At 36.6% G+C, this 8,414-nt stretch overlaps 1 protein-coding gene across 1 annotated transcript; it reads right to left on the bottom strand.

Annotated features, from left to right (window-relative positions):
- Positions 1 to 1,191: 1,191 nt before the first annotated feature.
- LOC126625207 (flavonoid 3'-monooxygenase-like) lies at positions 1,192 to 4,567 on the bottom strand. The gene is made up of 3 exons (XM_050294298.1): positions 4,035 to 4,567; positions 2,654 to 3,097; positions 1,192 to 2,023 (listed from the first exon to the last, which is right to left on the bottom strand). The coding sequence occupies exons 1-3, from the start codon at positions 4,473 to 4,475 to the stop codon at positions 1,373 to 1,375; spliced, it is 1,536 nt and encodes a 511-aa protein (XP_050150255.1). The 5' UTR covers positions 4,476 to 4,567; the 3' UTR covers positions 1,192 to 1,372.
- Between the last annotated feature and the right edge of the window lie 3,847 nt (positions 4,568 to 8,414).

Below are 8,414 nucleotides of genomic sequence, written 5' to 3'. Positions count from 1 at the left end.
TCTAAACTCGTATTCTATGCAGCATATTTTGGGTTACACTTCTAGCACTGGTGATGAATCACACAATAGTGATTAAAAGAGATTAAAATCGCTCTGTGAGTTTTTTCAGCTTTCGAAATAGACTACCATACCGAAGTCACTGGTTGATCCCTTTTATATTCAATCATTGTTAGTTTGATGAGGACACTCAACTAATTTTTCCCAATAATTTTTTTTTTCATTCATCCTTTAGTTGTTTTGATCATTTTTGCATAATGAATATCCGTTTTAAGTATTTTATATTTTTTAAGCGATGTTCTTATGTAATTCATTGTACAGAGCGATATTCAAACTTGACTACATCAATGTTAACTCGTGACTGTCCTATGTGATCTTCAACTTAAAACTTTTAAATTTGATTAAATGCATAAATTAACTTTAAAGTTCAAGAGAAAAAAAAAACCACTAATGATTTGAATCGTGTGTGCTTTACATAATTTCAATTTCATTGAATCGAGAATAAACAAATGATCATTTCAATCCAATTAATCAAATTATCATGTGAATATTGTACGTGATTTTATTATTTTAGAGACGGATATGAAAAGCAAATCATCAAGAGTAAAATAAAGAAGGGGAAACTTGGTATAACTCCAAGCCAATAGTAGGAATAGTCCAATTTATTAAAATAAGTCCAATTCTTTAAATTTAATTACTTTATTATCAATAATTATCTCTTAAAAAAAACTTATTGTAAAAATCAAATTTCTTCCTAATTATCTCTTTGATTATTTCTTTTTATATATATTTTTTTGTTATTTCTTGTTCTTCCTCCTGCTTTAACCCATTTATAGTTTTTTTTAATTTTTATAATCAACCTATATCACAGGTTAATTGTATTTATCTACCTATATGACAGATTCTTTTTCATAATCAACCTGTCACAGATTAATGTGTCTTGCTTGTAGGTATATTATGTTTTTTTTCTACCTTTTAGTTAAGTTTCATATCTCACTTATAGGTATAATATACATTCATATATTTGCTACTTGATTTAGGGTAGAATGTTTTGCAGATAGATATATGTTAGTAAATTAATTAATTAATTTTTTGTTTATAAGATATTAATTAGATATTTTGGAGTTGAAAAATGCATAATATTAAAAGATTTTTATTGATTTTTATTATTTTTTAGAAAATATAAAAGGAGTATAAAAGAAATAAAAACATATAATTAGATAACTGGAGTCACTCCTAAAAACACTATATGTTTTTGGACCTGGATCTAAAAGCCCCAATAAAGAAACACTTCTGCTCATAATCGACACACCAGGAATTACCAAAGACAACACATTTTCCATAAAACATCATACAACTCAAAACTCTCAAGAATTCAAGGTGATGACGCATTATATGCATGAGGGGCTAGCCTGTTACGTGGGTGCACCATTAATGGTGCGGCTCTTTGTAGTGTGAGCCCATAGGCCTCGTCCATGTTCAATTTCTCAGGGGTGAGCCCATCAGCCAAGGTCCAATCAAAACCATGGACCAGGGTCGCAGTCATTAGAGACACCATACGCAGCCCAAGGGTCATCCCGGCGCATATTCTCCGCCCGGCCCCAAACGGTATAACCTCGAAATCATTACCCTTGACGTCCACATTGGGCTTCTCTCCACCCGGCAAGAACCGCTCGGGTCTAAACTCAAGCGGTTCGGACCATTGGGCCGGGTCGCGAGATATGGCCCATACGTTGACCAGAAGAGTGGCACCCTTGGGGATGTGGAACCCATTGATTTCGCAACTCTCGGACGCCATTCGAGGCAGGGAGAGCGGGGTTGACGGGTGTAGCCGAAAGGTTTCCTTGATTACTGCTTGAAGGTAGGTCAAGTTGGGCAGGTCCGACTCGGTTACGAGCCGGTCCCGGCCCACTTCTTGGTCCAGCTCTTGTTGGAGTTGGGCTAGAATCTTGGGGTGGCGAAGGAGTTCTGCTATGGCCCATTCCACCGTGCTTGATGACGTGTCAGTGCCAGCTGTGAACATGTTCTGTGTGCATCAAAATTATTATGGGTGGGTCAGTCTAATAGCTTTTTGTAGTAATGTGACTAAAGATGACGTGGACACCACTAGCCAACAAGAAAGGTAGCTGAAAAACCAAAACATATCTACAGAGGGAATTAGTAAAAACTTATAACATTGGGGAAATTAGTATAAATAAATTTATATTTTGGGGAAATTGTGGAAAGTTGTATTTATGTCCTAATAATATTTCTGATTTATTTTTATTAACAGAAGTATTTTTGACACACTATAAAATAGTTTTACACTTCATATGAACAACATTAAATGAAAAAAAAGTGTCTAAAAGAGAGATAAAAATTCAAAATAATAATTATGAACGACAAATTTTCACTTCTTGAGCGTTCATCTTTTCTTTTAATAACTAAACCGAACAAGTTGATAAAGAAATGTTAAGCACAAAGATAATAAAAAAAGTGTACGAAAAGTGAAAATAATTTGAAAAAAAAATACTTCACTTATTAAAACAAACAATACTTATTTTTCTAAAATCCTCAAAGTCAAACTATACTATAAATCCTTTTGTTATCATATGCAACGGTTCAAACAAAATGATGAAGGGAGAGAGAGAGAGAGAGAGAGAGAGGGCCTACGTACCAAAAGCAAAGCTTTAATCTCAGTGTCCGTGAGCTTGGCGCCCTCACCGTCAGCATCATCCGTGAGCGACAGCAACGTCGTCAGCATGTCCACGTGCTTCCCTTCGCCGCTCCTCTTGTGGTCTTCAACAATGGCGGTCAAGAAGGCATCGAACCTCTTGTGCAGCTTCTTCATCTTTCCCGCCACCCCCTGCAAGTCCAGCCACTCGAGGGCCGGGATGAAGTCGCCGATGTTGAAAACGCCAGCCAACACCATCATCTCCACCACCATGGATTTGAACTCGTCGGCCTTCTGGTCTTCGCGCCCGCCGCCGTCTCCGAAGAGCCTCCGCCCTACCATCACCCGCCCTAGGGCGTTGACTGTGCACACGTTCAATAGCTGCCCTAAGTTCACTGGCTTTGACCCTGCACTTGCTAATCCATGTGCCAGCACACCTACTTCCTCCTATAATATTATTAAAAAAAAAATAACTAATGAAAATAACTTAAAAACTTTGAAAACAAAAAAATGTTGTAAGTGAATAGTACTAGGAATAAATTTTTAGAGTAAAAATATCTTTAACATTAAAAGTAAACAGTATAAAAAATGTTTTGTTAAGACTTATGCAATTATAGTATCTCAAACATCAAATTGAAGGAAAATTTAAATTAGTGTAATTAAGAAATGACGTGGTGTAATATGTAAAAAATCAAAATTTTGTGGCTTATTGTGCAAACGATCTCCAAACCTTGTGATGTAAAATATAGTTAATCCTAAGATTTACGAGTCTATTTTATCTTATTGCAGACAATATTACTAGGGTTTAGAGATTATATATATCACTACTCCAAACTAAATTAGTAAGCAGGGTCTAGAGACAATATTACTAGGGCTTTGATTTCAAAACTCAGTGATTTGAAAAGAAAAATTATATCTCGATAATTCATCACCTGTACTAGTCTACATTCATCACCTGTACTAGTCTACCATTAATCGCACTTTCATACACTATTTTCTTATGGCAATATTTTTGTGCATCATTCTCAAGCGATGATGATGTTTCACCACCTTATTTATCGTCGTCATTTGAGATCTGTACAGTGGATCAATACCAATCTTAAAATTTAAACTCATCAAACGATGATAAATATAGTAGTGAGCATAAAATGCACCAATTTTCTTACATGAAGTAACAACTTCATAATTAAGACCACAATTAATTGTTGATTAACGATTATGATGATGGATTAAATTTTTTAATAAAAGCTTTAAGAAACGTGTAGTCAACCTAGTGATTCAATTTAAGAATAAATCAGTTTTCGATTGCTAGATAATTAATAAAACATGCATTAATGAAGTGTAGAGAAAATCAACGTAAAAAGACGACGGCCGAATTGCTTACCTGGCGAACATGTTTAAGATCATCGAGAGCCTTGCCGGAGAACAAATGGACGGAGCTGATCTTCCGTAACATCCGCCATCGTGGACCGTACGGCGCGAACACCAAATCCTGGTAGTTATAAGCGAGATGCTTGGCGCCGGAGTTGGGTGGTCTGCTGGAGAAATTGGCGTCGTGGGTCTTCAAGAACTGTGACGCCACCGAAGCAGAGGCTGCAACAACCACGTCAACGAACCCCAAGCGGAGGTGCATAAGGGGTCCATACTGACGGGCCAACGCCGCCAGAGAATGATGGGGAACGGGGCCTAAGTGGGGCAAGTTTCCCACGACAGGCCAGGGTTTCGGCCCTGGCGGAAGAGGCAGAGCGTGGCGGCTCCCGCCGGGGGCGAAGAGCCGGTATAAGAAGAAGGCCAAGACAACGGTGAAGAATATGAGAACAAACATGGTGTTAGACTACGAGTGAAGTCAGATGTTTGCTGGTGTTGGATAAAATATAAAAGAGGAGGAGGGAGTTGGGGTGGGGGGTGGGGTGGGGGGGGGGGGGGGCGGGGTTGTGTGGGGGTGGGGGTTTGCTGGTGTTGGATAAAATATAAAAGAGGAGGAGGGAGTTGGGGGGTGGGGGATGGGGGGTGGGGGGGGGGGGGGGGGGGGCGTGTGTGGGGGTGGGGGTTTGGGTGCGTGTGGGAGGTTGGGGACGTGTTTGATTTATTGGGCGGGTTAGGTTGAATTTTCAACTTAATTTTATCTGTTTTTTTTTTTGGTTTTGGGGTGGAATTTAGGAATGGTAGATGCACATTTTTTGAAGGTTGGATATTAAGAAGATGAGATGAGAAGGTTGGACACTTTTGTTTTGCTTTTGACTATGAATATGCAATGGCCTCAAGTGTTTATTTTATGTTTAATCTTTGCTTTTTTTGTACTAATGTGACTGAGATGGGCTCGTTTATTTTTGTCATTTCTTTGAATGTGGACCCTCTCCAGGTCTGGAGTTTAAGGATAAAAAAAATCGGGTATTTAGTTTATGCGAAAGAGAAATCGAAGTTTTAGTTTGTTTGAGGTGAGTCAGCGGAATAATTTAGTAGGAACTGTCATATTCAATTTGAATGATCCATATTACCTAATCCTTAAGTTTCGAAAAGTGAAATCCGAAAGGATCTTTGTCCATTTCTTTTGGAGGGAGGAAAGAAGGGCTAAATAAACTTTTATATCTTGTGAATTTTAAGGATCTAGAATTAGAAAAATTGTTTTATATGGTCATCATAGTTCAAATGTTATATTTTGTTGGATTTAAAAAAAAATGTAGTATCTCTTGAGCGTGAAGTAAACGATTACTAAATAAATACATGTACGTTTTAACATTACACTAGTAACTTTTTTTTTTTGGGTGTTACCTTGCTAATTACATCTTTAATCACGTTGTTAAGAAAGTTGATAGTTTCGTTAGAAATAGTATTGAATTATCTTTTATTCAATGAAATTATTTTGACACTTTAATGAACGCACTACGATAGCTAACTTAACTAACCTGACATGTCGGTTTGCTTGAGCTTGCAAATTAGGGACCAGGATCCTCTACTGAGTTAAGGATGAGGATCCTCCTCATCAAAGGGTGTGGGCCGTTGGATGAAAATCCAACGGCTACAATTATTATAACTTTAAAGGGACCCCCTGTTTGTAGCCGTTGTATTTTCATCCAACTGCCCATATACCTTGATGAGAAAGATCCTCATCCTTAGCTTAGGAGAGGATCCTAGTCCGCAAATTAGCTCATATTGCATGCCAGCTGGTTTACAATTACCCACGGACAGCATGGCATTCGGAGGATAAGCTTTTTGGACTATCTTTTTTATCTTTTTGTCATTAGCTTTTTGGACCTTCGATATTTGCCGACACAACACCAATGATAGACTATATAAAGTGTAATGTTAATCAAACAAAATTTATAAATTAAATGATGTGTTATCAATAGAAATAAACATGTTTATTAATGTTTAAGTAATAAAACAATCATTAACTTCTATATCATTTAGTTTCCAAAATTTAGTCTTCATAATGTTATCCAAAATTATAAACTTACAAATATCCATACAGTTTCAGTTTACCAGAAATAAAACATGATATACCAACTATCATAATACAAATAGTTAGATATTTGAAAATTTTTAATGTAGTGCTCCGTGTTCTAGCATATTGAAAAATTTCTCCCAATACAGTGACAAAGCTATTATATATGTTGAAGTTGAATCATTGGAAATTAAGGGCGTACTTTATAAATTAATTTACATTTTACATGTAAATAATTTATAGACTGGTTGCAACAAATTATCGTGTAGGAGATATAAATTAATGAAAAATAAAATATCGTCTTTCGGTTTTATTTGGTGGTAAATTTTTAAGCTGCATGATGCTAATTGAGATAAATTAAAGTTGCAAAGCTTCATCTCAAATCCATCATAACTTTGGATCTTCAGCAAGTGCACTGTTTTTTTTCATCAGTCAAATATAACATTCAGAAGTATGATTAGATCATTTACTAGTCGAACCAAATACTAATTTATTGAATTATCATGCTTGGCTCAATAGTTAGGGACCAGTTTTAGGTTTATAGTTCACACAATACGTCTTTAATTCGATTTTTTGCGCTAATGAATCACATGATGGTGATCAGAAAAGGCTAAAATGCATTTCTTAATCTTCTCAGCTTCCAAAAATATACTATTGTGGTAAAACCACATGCTGGTCTCCTTTAAAAAAAAAAATACTAATTGATCGGAAAAAGTAAACTTTTTTATGTAACATAAAGAATCCAGATCCTCTTTGTGAGGATTCCAGAAACTCGTAAATCGTATCCGTTTATTGTACATCGTGAGATTAGAACTCATTTTAATTTTTTATTATTTAAAACTGAACACAAACACTATCTGACGAAAATTGATTGCATAATGTATAATGAACGAACACAATATACAAATTCTCAGGATCCTCGTAAAGTGAATCCAGAGATGATCCTTGGGTACCATAAGTACCAGAATTGGATTCCCTCTTGAGCAAATGGTGGGGATCCTCATGATCACACAGCACAGGCCATTGGATTTTGATCCAACAGTTACAAACAAAGGATCTCTCTAAAAGTTATAATAATTGTAACTGTTAGATCAAATCTAACGATTCATGTTGTGTGGTCATGAAAATCCCCACCATTTGCTTAGAAGGGGATCCACTTCGATAAGTACCAACCGTAGGGTTCCAACCTTTGATTAGCTTTCAACCTCCCGCCTAATTTCACATTCGTCATGTCGTATCTTCATTTATTACCATCATGACTTTCTTGGATTTATTTATTTATTTATTTTTGTCATTAAAAACTAGAACAAGACTCAACAAGAGCTAACAACCAAACAATGATAGATGTGCGGCACCACTTGTGTCAGAAGACCCCTATCTTCATTGATTCACATTCAACAAGGATGGTCTTCCTTGTCCTCCGTAATTGTTTTTTATTTTTGTGGGTGTGTGTTGGGTTGACGTTTTGCCTTTGTGGCAACATTTTTTCTCTGTTATCCCTCTCACTACCCTTCTCTTTGTTTTGCTGTGTTTGCTCTTCTGGTGGGCTTTCTTTGTTCTGTTGGCTTTTGCCTTGGTGTTTTATCTAGTCTTTCTAAAAAAAAAGAAAAAAGTAAGGCTCAAGTAAAAGAAGAGCAGCAACACAAGATACAATAAAATACTCTCTCAAACAATGATAGATAAAGTAAGGCTCAAGTAAAAGAAGAGCAGCAATTCAAGATACAATAAAATACCCTCACAAGGTTGGGTTCGAAGGCAACAAAAACAAATAACAAAAAAACCTAATCAAAAGCAGCATAGTGCCATGATTAATTGTGAGACTATTAATTTCGAGAAATGATAAGGAGAGTTTTTCAAAGTCGAATTCTCTATGGACTTTTCCACCTTACAGATTAATATTAATTCTCGTGCCAATATTATAAAATATTGTGTTAAAAACATGAGGTGACACTGAGTTCATGAAGAGTCTCCTTAACAACATTTCTCTTCAATTTCACCAGTGCTTCAAGATTGTGAAGTTATTTATCTAGCTCACACGTGATGCAAGGGCGGATCCAGTACAGGACCTGGGTGGTCCAGGACCCTCCGGAAGATCGGAAAAGCATCTGTGAAGATCGTTGAGGACCACCCGATTGCCTGGTCCCGTGCTGGTTTTGGAACTCCATGAATTTGCAGCGCAGCACCCAGTAGAATTTAGCGAATAAGAAGGAGGTTTAATATTTTTTTTAATGACCTGGCCAGACGGTGCTGTTTTGAGCCAGGCCATTCAAAAAATTAATACTCTTTTTCGTCTACAAACCCGAGGCCCAACTACTTCTC

The sequence above is a fragment of the Malus sylvestris genome, chromosome 6, assembly GCF_916048215.2.
Source record: "Malus sylvestris chromosome 6, drMalSylv7.2, whole genome shotgun sequence".
NCBI lineage: Eukaryota > Viridiplantae > Streptophyta > Magnoliopsida > Rosales > Rosaceae > Malus > Malus sylvestris.
The sequence above is the reverse complement of the archived record's forward strand: the minus strand, read 5'-3'. Positions and strand labels throughout refer to the sequence as shown.

Bases quoted from the DNA above. Each gene is read 5' to 3' on its own strand.
- LOC126625207 (XM_050294298.1), bottom strand. From the start codon at position 4,475: ATGTTTGTTCTCATATTCTTCACCGTTGTCTTGGCCTTCTTCTTATAC. The intron at 3,098-4,034 runs GTAAGCAATTCG...ATAATATTATAG, and splicing joins ATCTTAAACATGTTCGCCAG to GAGGAAGTAGGTGTGCTGGC. The intron at 2,024-2,653 runs GTACGTAGGCCC...TGATGCACACAG, and splicing joins AGATTAAAGCTTTGCTTTTG to AACATGTTCACAGCTGGCAC.